The sequence below is a fragment of the Cyprinus carpio genome, unplaced genomic scaffold (genome assembly GCF_018340385.1).
Source record: "Cyprinus carpio isolate SPL01 unplaced genomic scaffold, ASM1834038v1 S000006479, whole genome shotgun sequence".
NCBI lineage: Eukaryota > Metazoa > Chordata > Actinopteri > Cypriniformes > Cyprinidae > Cyprinus > Cyprinus carpio.
In genome coordinates this window covers 906,660-925,276 of record NW_024879154.1, presented here as the reverse complement: position 1 = coordinate 925,276, position 18,617 = coordinate 906,660, and the positions used below count along the sequence as shown (strand labels likewise).

General features: G+C 40.7%; 1 protein-coding gene across 1 annotated transcript in view; it reads left to right on the top strand.

Moving 5' to 3' along the window:
• Nucleotides 1-18,617, top strand: part of LOC122143653 (RWD domain-containing protein 2B-like) — a 38,586-nt gene that overhangs the window by 10,734 nt on the left and 9,235 nt on the right. Inside the window, exons 2-3 of the mRNA XM_042754225.1 lie at nucleotides 3,160-3,415; nucleotides 3,536-3,603. Coding sequence (XP_042610159.1) covers nucleotides 3,221-3,415; nucleotides 3,536-3,603 — 263 coding nt within the window. The 5' untranslated portion in view covers nucleotides 3,160-3,220. The remainder of the gene's footprint in view (nucleotides 1-3,159; nucleotides 3,416-3,535; nucleotides 3,604-18,617) is intronic.

Below are 18,617 nucleotides of genomic sequence, written 5' to 3'. Positions count from 1 at the left end.
GTCGTTTAGCGAAAAAGTATTTATGATACCCTGCCACAGGGACACCCTCAGAGAGGGTATTCAGCACTGCTGGAAATGTAGTAACATGCCAGAAGTCTCTTCTGAAACCAGCTACAGTGAATATGTTAGTCTTGTTGACCAAAAATCTTAAGGTATGAGCCCTGTTCTGTTTTTGAAAGCTGGTGAATCACATACTTCACTAGTATGTTTGTTATATAACTTGCACTACCAGACATTTTCATGTCAGCCTCATTTATACACTTTGTTTACAAATTAAAAGTATATCAGTGTTTACAGTTTAATTAAACTTTTATTTAAATTTAATTTATTGATTTGTTTTTTAATTCGTTATTGTGTGTTTTGTACTATTTTGTAAACAAACTGAAGACATAGTCGGGATTGTTACTTTTTGATAAATTGTTTGCACTATTTTTACAACTTGTTCCATGAGACAATAGTGTTGAAAACTTAGACTACCTAATTTTTGATAGCATGTTCCACATAAATATTTTATTTACATGCTAAGAGTATGTCATTGACTGATTCATGATGAACTACTTTATCAGGTTACTTTAACATGTTTGTTGCTTTATTAGGATTTATTTGCAGTTGCACTGTTTTGTCATTTTGTATCCCAACTGAAGACATGGTTGGAATTGTTACTTTTGCTGTTTGCACAAATTTTGCCACTGTTTGCACACATGAGAGTATAAATAAATACAAAATCTGTGCTTACATTTTAAACTTGTAATTGATTTCAATTATTAATGTGTAATTGTTGTTATGTGATGTTTTTCAGCACAGTCACTGGAACACAACTTAAACATAACATAATCTGATATTTTACAGAAGAAAATTATTTCTGCAAAGGCTGGTGTTTGGAGATCATCATTGATACCATTATCGCAATAAATACCAGGAAATATTGTGAATTTTTTTTTTCTTAACAGCTAGGCTTAACAGCTATGTTTGAAGGTTTTGGGACGTATCCTAATGACACTGATGAATTAGTTATATTCAGAAGTGGATCTATGACTTCTGGAAGCACCTCTTTTAGTAGCTTAAATGGTATAGGGTCTAACATACATGTTGCTGGTTTAGTTTATGTCATAATTTATAAAAAAAAATAAAAATTCTGTCCTGTAGCAGAGAATGAGTGGAATTGTTCCTCAGGGAATTTATAGCGCACTGTCTGATGTGATACTGTAGCTGACAGACAGCTGCATGGTTATAATTTTATCTCTAATAGTATCGATCTTGGAATTAAAGTTCAAAAAGTCCAAAAAGAAGAGAGTCGATAGTTTTCTATTACACCAAGTTTTTTCTGAGGTATTGGATATGCTGAGGAATTGAGACAAATCAGGAAGATTATTTACAGAGAACTCTTTTGTTGTAGAAGTGATGGTTCTACCATATTTGTAACAAGGAGTTGAGTTTGCAGCTTTAGCTATGTGGAGTATACATTAGACTGGATAATGATATATCATTGCTCTGCTGCTGAATTTCAATGCCATTGACATAATTTCCATGTGATAGTATTAAATCTAAAGTATGATTATGACAACGAGTAGGTCCTCACGTGTTGTCTAACCCCAATAGAATTTAGAATAATAGAATAAATGCTGATCCCAATGCATCTTTTAATTATCTACATGGATATTAAAATCGACAACAATTAAAGGGGTCGTATGATGTGATTTCAATTTTTCCTTTCTCTTTGGAATGTTACAAGCTCTTGGTGCATAAAGAAGATCTGTAAAGTTGCAAAGACTAAAGTCTCAAATCCAAAGAGATATTCTTTATAAAAGTTAAGACTTGTCCACGCCCTCCTAAAATGCTTCGTTCAAACACGCCCCCACATGTCTACATCACGATGTGGGAAGATTTGCATAACACCGCCCAAATGTTCATGCAAAGAAACAAGGCATAACTTTTATTCTCGCTGTTGCCACCTGTGCCATGTTGTGGAGACGCTGTGTTTCGTTGTGAAAGCGAAATTACTTTTTTTGGCCTTCCAAAAGAGGACACAACTAGAAATCAGTTGTTTAGTTGTATTTACAACACTGTTGTATTCAACCCAAATATTCAGATGTGTGCAGTGCATTTTCGGGCTGTGCAATTAATTGCATTCGATTGTCATATGTCATCTCGTCAGTAAAGGCGGTCCCGTGATTAGTAGTAAAACACCTGCTTTTAGATTTAGACTTTCACTACACAGGTTCGTAGTTCACTGACAAGCTAGGCAATATCGCGTTCGAAATCACATGCGATTCATCTGCAATTATGAACGCGATATTGCCTAATTGACAGTTGACAATGTTAGTGTTCCTGTGGCTCAGTGGTAGAGCATTGCTTTAGCAGTGCAAAAGGTCATGGGTTCGATTCTCAGGGAACACACATACTGTTAAAAATAATGTATAGCCTGAATTCACTGTAAGTCGCTTTGGATAAAAGCGTCTGCTAAATGCATAAATGTAAATGACAATGACAATCGATGCGATTAATTGCACAGCCCTAGCGCATGTTATGGAGGACGAGGACTGTTTCCTGTGAGAGTAGCCTACAATGCCGGTGTCTGTTTCTATAAAGTGGGGCATTTACAACTTTGTCAAGGACAGTCTGACCGCTTTTGACTCACAGTCTGTAATTGTTTACATATTTAAATAATTTTGAGTTTTAAGCAATTTTGAAAATCATTAGTGCTAACATGAATAACAATCTTACTGAATTTACGTTTAGCATTAGCCAGCACTTTTAAATTTGCCAAGATGTCAGGCACTCTCACTCCCGATAAACGTTGGACTATGGTGGCTGGTGTCTCTATTTTCAGATTCAAAGAGAAAACAAATCGCAAATCAATCAGCAGCATGGCAGACAGGAACCGGAAGTTAGAGCAGGCTCAGTTGGGGGGCCTTCACCTCTCAAGAAGAACAGTAAAGATACTGTATGTGAACAAACTGCAAGTTTTGGGCACTTGTAACATCTACATACAGCTAGGTGTAAGCTGAATTTGGACTTTAAATATCAGTATTAGTACATAGTAAAAAGTGTTGTTTTGCCCTTGAGTTGGGTCTTTCTAAGGGTGTGACGTCACATGAAAACTATTAATTATGCTTGCATCCATTCTACCCACTAATTTTATTTTTATTGTCTTGGCAGTTTATGAATTAACGTTCCACAAGCACACTGGATTTGAGTTTGATACACACATGTTCAAAATATGACTTGCTCAGAGGAAGCAGAGGCACAATTTGCAGAGATAGAGCTGCTATTAAGTATGTTTCCGAGTGAAGAAGAGTTACAAGTGGATGAGCTTTCCCATGCTGAGCTCAGGGCTTATGTGGAGGGCTCCGCTCATACTCCTCCCAGCATCAGACCCCAATTCAACATCAAGCTGAAGGTGGAGAACCCTGCAGTAAGTATGTGAAATACATTAAAATACATTAAAACATTGTGTTCCTCATCATTTAACTTTTTTTTTTTTTTTTTTGTCCATCTCTAATTTTTTTTCTTTTTTTTTTTTAATTCCTGATAGGTGAGCATTACATTGCTGTGCACTTACCCAACTGACTACCCAAAAGTGTTGCCAGATATTGCTGTCAGGTATTTAAATAACTTGAATTTGCAATTAATGCTAATGGACTTTTTCAGAAACTCTTGTGATTTGTTTACTCATTGACATTTTGACATTGACTTGAATTTTGCTAGGGTGTAACAACATATCTGCCACTATATATTGTGGTACAAAATGGGATCATATTAAAAATTTATCGCTATGTATTAAGATTATCAGTGATCCGGTCACAAGTAGTCAGTCGAAAGGCATTAGAGTTTCCTCCTGGTATTAACAGTCATTTTAAATGTGTCTCCTGTTACCACTTGTGTTTAGATTTCGTGGAGCCACTCCTCTTTTTTGTCACATCACTTACGCAGGAGCACAGAGTGTGGCACACAAATACTTTTAAATGAACATACCTATATTACAGAAACTTGACACATCTAAATAAGTTATTGTAAAATTCAGCTTGCTGTTGCTTATTAAAAGTACATTGAGCTGCAAAAGAGACACTGCTCCCTAGGTGGCTTTCTGGCTTCCTCTGCATGCTTCAAGATGGAGCAGAATGCAGAATGGCAAATTATACATTGGGGTTCGGATTAGGGCTGTCTGATAATCGAAATCGAAATCGCGATTTGAGACGTTGCGATTTGCTAATCGCAAAACCCTGCGATGTGGACGAGATATTACTCTGTTCCAGAGCATATGCATGACTGCCAGGCTTTGATTGGCAGTCTTACTAACCAACAGAGTGAGCGCACCTCCGTTCTCCACAATCAGCACTGCTGTAGCCAACTGCGTAAACGCCCACCATTAAAAAAAACAAACAGAGAGCAGAAGAGAGACATAGTGGGATTATGGCGTCTACGGGGTCAGATCAATAGTTAGGCAAATTAAAACAAAATAAAAACATTATGTAACTTAAGCTTCGTAACGACAGACAGCGAACAAAAAAGGGTGATTTGCAAGAGCTGTTTCACAGTGCATATCAATTGCTAAATGTTATCTCCCCAACAGATTAATTTGAAATAAGTTTATAATGCATGTTCGCTATTCCCAATTCAGAATACCGCACACACAGCCTATATCTCTAAATACTTCTAATACTCGCTCCCCTCTCCCCCACGCGGTGCGGATCCTGCGTCATGGACGAGCCATTCACACTTGCCGCACTCCCGCAGCCTGTTTCGTAACGCTCGGTTATATTCGTGCACGGCCCTGCACCGCAAATCTCCATGAGCACATCTGGCAGTATGGATGAGTGTTGACGCACGCGCGCAACCCGCGTCGAATCACGCCAGGCTCCGCGTTTAAAATGCAAATGTAAATTCAGTTTAACTGCTTGCTAATTTCACTTGGATGAAATGAAACATTCAGCACATTTTCCACTTGTTTTTAAAATCCCAAATACAATACAATAACACATGTAATACTTTAATAACTGACTAAAGAAATACAGTTCATTTATAAAAAATAAACAAAACATTCCAGTGAAATTCAGTAATTAGGTTAATTCTGTAAAAGTAGTTATACCATTATAATCTTGCCTGCTGAAAAAAAAAACTTTGGTCCGGCCCAGCCCAAAGTGCTCCCCTGAGTGCCTGAGCTGGGTAGAAACTTGGCTGAAGGTGCGAGATCGGGCTGGCGGAGGGATTCTGAAAGTCGAGAGAAAACGAAGATAGGACGTACTTGATTATTTATAGGTGTTTTCTCTTGAGCTGATTGGTAAAACGGTGTAATCACTAACGATGAACTGGCCGTGTTTAATTATCCGTGCATGCTCCTCCCGAAATTTGTTTATGAAACATCACTTCACGAGTGGAGAGGGGTCTGAGCTCGGAGTCTGGCCCAGCCCAGAGTGCTCCCCAAAAAGCAATTAGAACAGGACAGCAGCCAGATACACACATTTACGACTCCCCAAAAAGCTGGCCTTAATGTTAGATGGGTGCTGGACGTCCTTTGGTATATAATTGTTTTGGCAGTGTCTAGGAAGAGAATTTGACTTCCGTGGAAGCGTCCACTTGAAAGAGAGAGATGACAACTCCTGCTGAAGATGCGATTATTGCGGCAGTAGGGAAGATAGAAAAGGCTCCTGCGGGAGCTGACACTGCTGCGGCAGTGGGCAAATATGGAAGAGCTCCTGTGGGAGCAGGCACTGCTACGGCAGTGGGGATATATGGATGGAGGCTCCTGCTGCGGCAGTGGATAAATACAGAAAAGGCTCCTGCGGGAGCTGACACTGCTGCAGCAGTGGGGAAAGGAAGAAAAAGGCCTCTGCGGGAGCGGCAGTGGGGAAATATGGAAGAGCTCCTGCGGGAGCGGGCACTGCTGCGACAGTAGGGAAAGACAGGAAAGGCTCCAGCGGGAGTGGTTACTGCTGCGGCAGTGGGGAATACAGAAAAAGGGCTCCTACGGGAGCTGACACTGCTGCGGCAGTGGGGAAATACGGAAAGGCTCCTGCAGGGGCAGGAACTGCTGCAGTGGGGAAAGGGAGAAAAAGGCTCCTGCGGGAGCGGGAACTGCTGTGGGGAGAGGGCATTGCTGCGACAGTGGGGGAATTGGGTGGGGCCCCTGTGGGTGCGGAGTGCTGCTGGGACAGCTGGAGTGGGGATGAGCCGTCATAGATGGATTAGGTGATGTTGAAGGGGGTTAGCTATGGTTGTTCAGGAGTTTAAGTGAACAGCATTAAAGGGGTCGGCTGATGAGGGTTCGGTGAGCTTCTGATATGGAAGAATCGGTCTGACCGCACATAGATCTTGAAGGCCTCTGCCTTTTGACAAAATCTGTGTCTCCTGATGTTGCTGGCTCAAGGGGGTGGTTCCAAGGCGAGAGTGTTCGGAGGGATGGAGAGAAGGAGGGGCAAGCATGCAGGGGGGAGGAGGAAGGATCGCTGCCATAGCCGCTTGTGGGGGCATGCTTACGCTTGGGATCAGTGTTAATTTAGTCAATGAAGACGAAAAAAATATCATTAACTGACATATTTTTCATCCCAAGAAAAAGACAGGCTAAATCAAAAAATGCCTTCAAGGTTAGCGCTGCTTGGGATGGCTCCAGGCGCGAAGAAAGGGGAGGAAAGAGAGGGTGAATGGCGGGCATCGGGGCCTGCACCCATTAATGGAGGTGACTTCACACTGGGGTTAGACCTGTGGGGCTGCAGGCCATGATAGGGGAGGGGGTTGTCAGAAAAGGGGTGTGGATAGGTCCCTGCACCACTATCGGAGGCATGCTCAGCTAGTGTCTGCTACGGGAGCTGGAGGCCACTTGAAAGGAAAAAGGGGTAAGTAGCAGCAGGAGGAAGGTTCTGAGATGTGAGGGTCTGCTGTGTTGCAAGCGGAAGCAGCTTCGCACTTTGCTTCACGTGCTGTAGTCCACAGGAAGGGAATCCTGAAGACCCTGTGTGCAGCCTGCACTGCTAGCGGAGGCAGCCTCACGCTAGCGTTTGCTAGGGGAGCTGGAGGCCACTGAACAAAAAAATGGTTATTAGTAGCATGAGGGGAGCGGAAGAGATGTGGGCAGGTTTACAAATGGAGGCAGCCTCACGTTAGCTTCAGCTGTTGTAGCTGTAGACCATGGGAAGGGGGTTGGGGTGTATGCTGTCTTGAAGAACCTGTGTAGCTTGCACTGCTAGCAGAGGCCACCTTATTGTTACTGTCTCCTACGTGCGGCAGGAGGACCACTGAAAAGAAAAAAGGGGGTTAGAAGTAACAGGATGGAAATACTGGGATGTGTGGGCCGGTGTTGCAAGTAAGAAGCAGCTTCATGCTTGCTCCGGCTCCTGTAGTTGTTGGCTGTGGGAAAGTAGAAGGGTTATTAACATTTGACGGGGCAAGCTAAAAATGCCTGGGTAGCCTACTGTGTTGGCGGGTTTATCAATATGGTTGCCTGATTTGACAATTCCTCAAGCCTTGTCCACAAATTAATACGGTTCCTGTTGAAAAGAATCTTTTCCTATCGTTTTGGCCTTCCAGCCTTTTTAAAAGCTCTCAGAGTGAAATAAATTTTGAGAGGGGAATGCGGTTTTCACGTTGAAGTATGAACTGTGGAAACAGAGGCTTTTGAAAATGAAGCATGTTTAGTCTTGTAACACATATCAAAACTGATGAACTGACCGCCACAAATAGTTTTTCCAAAAGGCTTTGAGGTTTTCAAAATCAAAAAACCGATGTGGTTGTTTTATATCACTGTATTTCAGAAGGAAACCGACTGTATTTAGAAAATTTTTGATTTCATTTGTCATTTCATTTTGCATTAATGCTTGATAAGGCAGCGTTTGTGAGAGCTGTTTTTGCAGCCATCACCGGAGAATCCTGTATCTCTCCCGCTCTCCCGCTCTTATATAGCGCATCCCTGCTGGCAGAAAAATTAATTTGCATATATGTCTATATGGGGCGGGGGATGAGTGCCGCCACAAATAGAGTGTAAGTAAGGCTGTGGAAACACTGCACATTGTACACAATAGACCTGTTTATAGCAGTAAACGTTTAATTTGCAGTTATGTGCCATTCACTTTCACGCTGTTTCTAAAGATATTTACTGTAACTCTTTTCATATGGCGTCCTAAAAAGACCAACAGAAAATGTACTCACAATTGACTGTCCTGCGGAAAACACGAGGGCAGTTGCGTTTTAGATCAATTCTGAGTAAAAGGCGCCAGTAAATTGGTGAAATATTTCCATAAATAAATTGATCCTGCCAGGAAAGACATTTGCATGAAACTTATGTCTTTATCATCTCGGTGAGGTTTATACATGCACAGTAAGGCAATGTAATGCCCTCAGACTTTCCAGTGTGGATGGACAACTCTAAAAATTTTTTACATTGCAACCACACGGTCTGCGCCGCTAGTGTGAAGCAGGCCTCAAATTGCGCTGCAGCTGGAAAAAGCCGCGGTGAACGGCTGAGCCGCGGCAGGAAGCGAGTGAGGCTTTGCTGCAGGTGAGATCTGGGGTGGGCCCAGGCTCGTTGAATGCCTGCTTGCTGCCGCGATCCAGCGCTCGAGGAGAGGCCGGGTCTTGAGCGGGACAATGGTTGTGTCGAGGGCGAGGCGATGAAGCTCGGGGCTTTGGCACGGAGTCTATTGGCCACAGCATGTGGCTGGTCGAGAAGAGCAGCTGTCGCGATAACGCCTGGTGCGGTGGCTCGGCGGCCGTGTTTGGCGGGGGTAGGAGTTATCATAGGGCTGGCAAATCTGAAAAAATTCCCGGTATAGATTTCTTAACGTTGGACGGAAAATTGGGTCTGTGATAAGATGGCAACAGATGCGAACCGAATTCTGCAAGTGGAGAGATAACAAAGTAGGACGTACTTGATTATTTATAGGTGTTTTCTCTTGAGCGGATGGGTAAACGGTGTGTAATCACTAATGATGAACTGGCCGTGTTAATTATCCGGCATGCTCCTCCCGAAATTTGTTTATGGAACAACATCAATAATGTAAACTATAATGGTGTCTATTGCTGGATTCTATTGGTGGGCATGAAAATGGTAGATTGCACATTGACAATATTGATCTGAAGGTTGACTTTGCAAATTAAAATTGCAAAATCAAATCACAATCGCAATATCTATCAAAAAAATTAGATTCACAATTAGATATTTTCCCCATATCACACAGCCCTACTTCGGCTGTATCGGCTAAAAACAGTGAAATCCACATAAATGGCATAAATTAAGCAGCCGTTGGTTCTGCTGCATTACTTAACTGGATAATTATTGCACTGCCATTAAACATGCATTTTAAAACTATTGGAAACTAAGTGACAGAGGCCTACTTTTAAAAATGAACGCATTTCAACCTTTGTAAGGGTGTGTTCAACACTGTAGTTCAGTTCATTTGGTTCATTTGGTCCGGACCAAAAGGAAAATTATACATTTGGGGCCTGGTCCACTTAGCGTTCCACAATGGCATTTTTGGACAAGCGAACCTAAAGTTATCATAGTGTTCCATGTTTACAACCTGATTGAATTAAAGGCTTGAATGACAAAATATATTGTGACGGAACTCACACTGAACACCTAAACAAAAGGTGCGTTAGAGTTAAAAGTGGCACTGTGGGTGTATGATACGATAGCACCCATAAGTCCGATGTCCTGATCAGTGCCGACTTGAAGCTCGAAACACCACCTATGCCGTCTGCTGGACTAAGCTGCGCCTAATTCTTGCCGTGTATGAACGATATCCTTGTTTCAGCACCTGGAAACTCACAAGGGAGATCATCAAAGGTACTTTCGTCGGTGTTGGTCCACGTTTGCACTTGCTCATTTATGTTTTGGCTACACCACATCGTCAAAATCATGGTCGCAATTAGCATCAAATTGCTGGGCAATTACTTCATGTTTTTGCTATTGTTTCGAAGTATTTGGTGCCGTGTGCCATTTTACAGATAATCATAGGAACCGCCAGAGTTTGTTTGGAAGTGGACTGAGACCATATTTATCACCGGTCACGGTCCGCCTTGTTTGGTGCGCACCAGGGTTTCGGATGGCAGCGTTTCACACATGCTCAAATGAATCTCACTAACCGAGCAATTGCACCAGGGTGACGTTTTTAATCAAAACCGAAGCGTGACAAGTGTGAATGCACCCTAAATGTGTGGAATCAGTGACCTGAGTATATGATTTTACAGAATCTGTATTTTTAGCTAAGCAGAATACTGAATATTTATATTATGGTGTCACCATTTCCATGTGCATGGCGAAAAGGGCACAGCCCGAAGGGGCCTATCCCTAAGTTCACCCCTGGACACCTTTCTATAGCCGCGTTTTACCAGAAGATGAAACAAAGGGAATGTTACGGTTTGAAACTACCAGTGAGGGTTGAGTAATTACTGACAGGGGCTTCATTTTGGGTGACCTGTGCTCCTTTAAAACATTTTTATTGTTGTAGACCACAAAAAAAAAAAACACTGTTTTCAGCGTACCAAGATTTATCTAGTTATAACAGTGGTTATTAACAATGACAATGCGGTTCTGGCCGATCCTCAATATTTTGAAAAGACGGATCTGAAGCAGTGCAAAAAGACAACATCCTATACACCAGCATTGAAAAACTTTTTAAAATAAATTATAAATCACTTCCGTCAAGTAGCGAGGTGTTTTGAATAACTTGATCCAATGTGGATTCTAATCACATTAAACGGCAGAAAATTTTATAAGCACTGCAAAAGATCATCACGCTAGCCATGTTACTTACCATAGTAAACAGGGTAATGCGACCACTACTTTATAGAAGAAATCAGAGACGTCAGCTTCTTATTCTTTATCACAATCGTGTAATTTGCTTTAGTCCATTTTATCTGTCATCAGTTCATCTCGAGAGTTTAGCTCCGCGTATAGCCAGGTCATAAAAAATAGCAATCATGGTTTTTAGTTCGGGAGCTTTTATACTAAACCATGAGTGAAATTATCATTCTTTCTAAAGGTGTATTAAATGGTGAAGGCTACTGTGACTACAAGTAAACAGAAACAAACTCGACTGACCAATAAGCAGGCTATTTTCCATAACGCTTATTTCTGTGTGACTACATTTTTCAATCCTGATTAAATAATTCATTAGCATGAAACAAACGGCCGCTTTTATCATGTTATCGTTGTTATTTCTTATTCGTTTTCTGATAACTTCTCTTTGTTGGTAAAATGATGGGGTTTGTGCATGATGTTGTTCCTGGGAGGCGTGTAAAGGGTGGGTTTTTAGGTGAAGCGCATGCAGATGATGCGGGCCTCAACTGTGGAAATGCAGCGCTATTTTGGCCTTGGTGCTTCAGGTCCGAGGCTATTAGCCGCCCCCCAGCCCCGGCCCATTTAAAGCACTGGCTTGCACTGGCATCGATTGTGGAAAGTGGATTATATGACAATTTGATTACCAGTCCTAATAGTTTCAAATGGGATCAAATAAAGTGCTATAAATTATCTGAATTTCAGCCATTAGGAATCCAAATTATTACAGACATTTTAGTTGTGAATTTCTTCAAGATTTTTAGGACAATAATTTTTTTTGCCCTTTTCCAGATGTTCAGTGCTCCACCAGATCACAGCAGATGAGTGCTTTCACTCATACTGCTCAACACCTACCTTTCTGAAAACTGCCCCCAGTGGGGATGTATGTATTCTTTCTGCTGTGCAGTGGATCAATGACAATGCACAAAGCATATATCACAAAAAAAGGTCCCTGTCAGCGATCCCAAGAAGGAAGATGTTTTGATGACGTCAAAATGCAGAGATTTCACTAGACTCTGGATCTGATAGCCATCACATCTACAATAAGATCAAGAGAAGAACATTTTGGAATGGCAAAGGAGCTGAACCTTTCTGGGTTTCAGTAGCTGCCAGGAAAGCCTGGCATTGTGTGTGGGGAGGGGTCTGCAGTCTGCCCTTGCGAATGAGTTCTGGGCCAGGTATCTAAACATTTAAACACAAGCTGAAATTGTGCTACCATACTTATTTTCTTGTGAAGCATTAATATTGATAATATCTGAACATAATATATATGAATATAGGCCAGTAACAATTGACAGGCAACATTTTTACCAACTTTAAAAGTTATCCAATATCTGAAATGAAATATAACAAAATCATTAATAGATAAAACAAAAAAAGGTAAGGGTAAAACAAATTGTCTTTCAATTTTTCCGTTTGCATGTTCTTTTATTTTGCAAAAAGCAAAATTGCACAGTTTTTAGCTAAGTTAACATTGCCATCACATACCGGTGCTGGGTCATATAAAATAATTAGAATATCATCAAAAAGTTTGATTTCACTAATTCCTAATGAGTATATTCATTCATTACACACAGACTGATATATTTTCAAATGTTTTTTCTTTTTAATTTTGATGAATAATTTATAACTGACAACTAAGGAAAATCCCAAATTCAGTATCTCAGAAAATTTGAATATTGTGAAAAGGTTCAATATTGAAGACACCTGGTGCCACACTCTAATCAGCTAATTAACGCCAAAACACCTGCAAAGGCCTTTAAATTGTCTCTTCAGTCTAGTTCTGTAGGCTACACAATCATGGGGAAGACTGCTAACTTGACAGTTGTCCAAAAGACGACCATTGACACCTTGCACGAGGGCAAGACACAAAAGGTCATTGCAAAAGAGGCTGGTTGTTCACAGAGCTCTGTGTCCAAGACCGATTAATAGAGAGGCGAAGGGAAGGGAAAGATGCTGGTAGAAAAAAAGTGTACAAGCAATAGGGATAACCGCACCCTGAACAAAATCCCAAATTCCGTACCTCAGAAAATTAGAATATTACTTAAGACCAATACAAAGAAAAAGGATTTTTAGAAATCTTGGCCAACTGAAAAGTATGAACATGAAAAGGTATGAGCATGTACAGCACTCAATACTTAGTTGGGGCTCCCTTTTGCCTGAATTACTGCAGCAATGCGGCGTTTGCACTGAAGTCGAAGGTCTGTGGCACTGCTCAGGTGTTATGAGAGCCCAGGTTGCCTCTGATGAGTGGCCCTTCAGCTGCTTCTGCATTCTTGGGTCTGGCATGCATATCGCATCTTCTGCTTCACAATACCCATAGATTTTTCTATGGGGTTAAGGTCAGGCGAGTTGCTGGCCAATTAAGAACAGGGATACCATGGTCCTTAAACCAGGTACTGGTAGCTTTGGCACTTTGTGCAGGTGTCCAAGTCCTGTTTGGAAAATGAAAATCTGCAGCTCCATAAAAGTTGGTAGCAGCAGCAGGAAGCGTGAAGTGCTCTAAAACTTCCTGGTATACGGCTGCGTTGACCTTGGACCTCAGAAAACACAGTGGACCATGCACCAGCAGACCTGACATGGCACCCCAAACCATCACTGACTGTGGGAAACTTTACACCAGACCTCAAGCACCGTGGACCGTGTTCCTCTCCTCTCTTCCCCAGACTCTGGGACCCATGATTTCCAAAGGAAATGCAAAATTTACTTTCATACGAGAACATAACTTTGGACCACTCAGCCGTGCAGTCCAGTCCTTTTTGTCTTTAGCCCAGGCGAGACGCTTCTGACGCTGTCTGTTTTTCAAGAGTGGCTTGACACAAAGGAATGCGAAAGCGGAAACCCCATGTCTTGCATACGTCTGTGCGTAGTGGTTCTTGAGGCACTGACGCCAGCTGCAGTCCACTCTTCGTGAATCTCCCCCACATTTTTGAATGGGTTTTGTTTCACAATCCTCTCCAGGGTGCGGTTATCCCTATTGCTTGTACCCTTTTTTCTACCACATTACTTTCCTTCCCTTCGCCTCTCTATTAATGTGCTTGGACACAGAGCTCTGTGAACAGCCAGCCTCTTTTGCAATGACCTTTTGTGTCTTGCCCTCCTTGTGCAAGGTGTCAATGGTTTGCTCTTTGGACAACTGTCAAGTCATAGCAGTCTTCCCATGATTGTGTAGCCTACAGAACTAGACTGAGAGACCATTATAAGGCCTTGCAGGTTGTTTTGAGTTAATTAGCTGATTAGAGTGTGGCACCAGGTGTCTTCAATATTTAACCTTTTCACAATATTCTAATTTTCTGAGATACTGAATTTGGGATTTTCCTTAGTTGTCAGTTCTAATCATCAAAATTAAAATAAATAAACATTTGAAATTATCAGTCTGTGTGTAATGAATGAATATAATATACAGTTTCACCTTTTCAATGGAAATTAGTGAAATAAATCAACTTTTTGATTATATTCTAATTATATGACCAGCACCTGTATTGAAAGCCAATTCACAAAGGTGCACCGGCAGACATACACTGCCCGTCCAAAAGAAAAGTGCCACGCTCCTAATATTTCGTTGGACTGCCTTTAGCTTTGATTATGGCACGCGCATTCGCCATGGCATCATTTCGATAAAGCTTCGTGTAAGTCAGTCACAACATTGGCTTCCTGTCCAGAGTTGCATTATTTTTTAATGGCAGGATTTACACAGTGCAGGATCTTGTATTGATGATGGTGGAGAGTCAGACCGCTGCCAAAATCTTCTCCAGCACATTCCCAAAGATTCTTATTGGAGTGAAGGTCTGACTCTGGACTCTGTGGTGGCCAATCCATGTGTGAAACTGATGTTGCATACTCTTTCACAATTTGAGCCCAATGCATCCTGGCATTGTCATCTTGGAATATGCCCGTGCCATCTGGGAAGAAAAAAATTTATTGATGGAATTAACCTGGTCATCCAGTATATTCAGGTAGTCAGCTGACCTCATTCTTTGGGCACATAACATAATTATCCATGCAGTAATTACCTAATGGGTGAGGATCTTAACTATTTGCTTAGTCAAATCCAGGTCGTGTCTTTTTTTTTTTTTTTTTGGACGGGCAGTGTAGATGAACAACAACAGCCACACTTGTCGAGTTTGTGTCAGATCAGTATGTTCCCCCTCAGCATCTGTGTTACCCATTGGGTGGCACTTGTTGGCACTGGTTCTGCATCGGTTTCTGCATTGTGAGTTATGCAGTGAATGTAGTGAATTATGCAGTTTTAAATGCTATACAATGCTGTAAAGTTAATTAATACTGTATAGGTTGTACAGTGAGGATAAACTCAATTTTACCTTAAGTGGTGCAGTATGTAATATTGACAGCTAGTGTTGAAATGTGTACTGCAGTATGACAAGCCAAGCCTTACACCAGGGATCAAATCTGGCCCACGAGATCCACTTTCCTGCAGAGTTTAGCTCTAACCCTAATCAAACACCTGAGGAAGCTAATCACTGTCTTTGGGATCATTAGAAAATCACAGGTAGGTGAGATTTGATCAGGGTTGGAGCTAAACTCTGCAGCGTATTGGCCCGCCAGGGTAAGATTTGAGAACCCTGCCTTACACTGTAGTTTGTGAGTTGATTTATCAGGTGTTTTAATATGCCTCTGTCATAAAGCTTTTTAGAAGAATGCAGAGGCTTTTTAGGTCAGCAAGGATCTGTGATCACTGACCCAGTTCATTTGCTGGCTTTAAATGGCTCCAATACACTGTGTCTTCTGCAAACTGGCAGCCCAAGGTGTTGAAATGCTAATTTGGATATTATATCTCCCATCTTTCAGTGTAACTGAAATATTTGCTTCCCCTCCATGTAGGGAGGGACAAACCCCACCTTTTAATATCCAATTAAAGGTGGGCAAGTAGCATGGGGTCAGTTGGTTTCTTTAAGGGGATTTATACCATTCAGAGATAAAACCATCAGGATCTGTTAATTTATTTAGTTTCATCAACATTTTAATAGCAATGTTTAGTTCATCAACATTCATTTTTTTCATCAGTTCAGATCAAATTGTCTGCTTTCTTGTTTATGTAAATTATATACCTAACTATTCATACGATTTGCCTCATACCTCATAGTATTTCTGCTTGGTAATACAACCGTTTTTTGGTATTTCTTGCATATGCAAGTCACCAGTTTCCGCCTGAATCTTTTTAATCTCGTTTCCACCTTGAAATCCAACCTTTCTTACCCGTTTTCCTTTCCTCGTAAATCCTCTAAATCTTGCTAATTTTAGTCTTAGTAAGTCTCATCAATATATTTCCCCCCTTAAAACCACTTCGCATGCATCCCAGAGCATCAGTGGTGGACAGTAACGAAGTAGTTTTATTTCATTACTGTACTTAAGTAAATTTTTCAAGTATCTGTACTCTACTGGAGTAGTTTTATTTTGAGTAACTTTTATTTTTACTTCACTACATTCCAAAGCATAAGATCGTACTTTTTTAAACCGCCCTCACTACATTTCATAAAGCTTATCGGTTACTCATAATATATCCATGCTCCGAGACGCAGAAGCAGTGTCCCTGATTCATGAACAAACTGATTTTTTTTTCAATGAACCCATTAAATCAGTTCGCAAATTGCACCAAACGATTCATTCAACGAATAGGAATGATCCGATTGCAGCTGTTTCTCGAGTCGACAGCTCACCTGATTCAATTAACCATTTAGTGCGAGTCTCCAGTGAACTGATATTCACAAGTAAGACCGGGGAGATCTTGTGAGTGCGCACATGTCTGATGCTGTTAAAAGTAAGTTACTAATGTCGAATTTAATGATTAATTATTGTATCTGGATCAACTAGCCGAGTAGACAAATATAAATGTTTATTCATAGCCATGCTGAAAATAAGTCAATAATGTTAGCTGATGCTAACTGTCTAGCTAACGAGCTTACTGGTGCTGAATTGAGGGGATTTTCTTCCTTTTTTTTTAAGTCCAAGTCCATATTGTTATTCAACCCACTAGATAGATTACATCTGAGGGAAAAGGAAAGAATGGGATGTTCAGGAACATGGTAACTACAGTAATTATCAACAAAGTGGGAAGTGATGCTCTCCTGGGGGCATTTGGCCAGGGGGTGTTTTTGCACCACAGGACAAGGTTCTGAGAGAAGAAAAAAATCATTTATGAAATCTAATTATATTTTCCTCTATTTCATATTCATTATTTCCTTAATTGGCTTATTTTGGGAAAATCCCGGGTATTTTGAGCTGTAGGATTATAAAAAAAAAAAAAAAAAAAAAAAAAAACAAATGCTAATATAAAATTAAATGATAAAAGATAGCCTATATAAAACTGCAAAATAATCATTCACCTGTCTGTACTTTTTACTTAAGTACATAAAAAAAACAAGTCATTTTGTACTTTTACCGCTGTAAACATTGGACAATGTGTACTTTTTTTTTTCTATTTTTTTTTTTTTTTTAATACTCGAGTAATATTTTATAATACGTGATCTGTACTTTTACTCAAGTACTTGGTTTTGTGTACCTCCCTATAGTATCATTATTTCCAAGTAGATATTAACTTCTGTCTTCATGTGCTCTTTGAGTGTATTTAAACACTATTAATAGTTTAGGCTCCAAAAGCAGTAGTATGGGTTTACTATTCAGGTTGAAAGTTAAACTGGACTGGACTGTGTGTTCAGAAGAATCTGTTATTCCCCCATGAATGAGGAAAAGAAAATGGGAATAACTATGATTTGTGGGATTAAGACTTTATCTATGGTCCACCAGGCTCTTTTCATGAGTGCATTATTTTATTTTATTTTACCTATAAGTTTAGATGACTGAATTAAACCACCCCCAAAATAATCTATGTTGGATTCAAGCCTTATATTAAAGGGTTCATATGATGCAATTTCAAGTTTTCTTTTTCCCCTTTGGAGTTTACAAGCTGTTTGTAAATAGATAAGATCCTTAAAGTTGCAAAAGACTAAAGTCTCAAACCCAAACATTCTTTATAAAAGTTAAGACTCGTCAAAACCCAACCCTCCTAAATGCCTCATTCAAACAAACCACCCCCCCACATGTCTACGTCCCGATGTGTGAAAATTTGCATAACGCCGCCAAAATGTTCACACAATGAAAGAAAGCGTAACTTTAATTTTTGCTGTAGTATTGTTGCTGCCAACGCCATGTTGTGAAGACGCTGTGTTTCGTTCTGAAAGCGAACAATACATTGTATGGCCTTCCAAAAGACGACACATGACTAGAAATCAGTGGTTAACCCCTCTGGGGCTTGAGGGGTGTTTTGGGGGACTAGAGAAGTTTTGACATGCCCCCCCCCCCCCCCCCCCCCCCCCCCCCCCCCCCCCCCCACCCTATTTTGTGTTTTTTTTCAGTTGCTTATAAAAATATAAATGGTGAAAGTCTAATAACACTGTAATCAGCACAAAATGGGCGCTACAATAATATGTGAGCAGCATGTATGTACATGATTGGTTTTTTGAGAAAGCGCGAATTTATGCGTGGTTTTAAATTTTGAAGTCACTGAAATAAGGCAATAAAACACCTAGAGAAAACATTTGTTCACAAGACTTTTGAGAACAGATTTTGAAGCCTAGAGTTTTTGCTTCAAAATAATGTGAAAATCATCTTGATTAACTCACTCACAGAAAACAATATATTGATTTACATTTTTAAGACACTTTTTGTGTAGAAAGGTATATGCAAGAAGGCGTCAACTATCATGCATAATGCTGTGATTCACATGAGAACGACAAAGGCCCGCATAATGAGCTGCACAATGAGCCTTTCAGCCGGTGTGGTGTTACTTAGAGAGAAGAGCCGCGACCAGGAATAATTGAATGTGAGG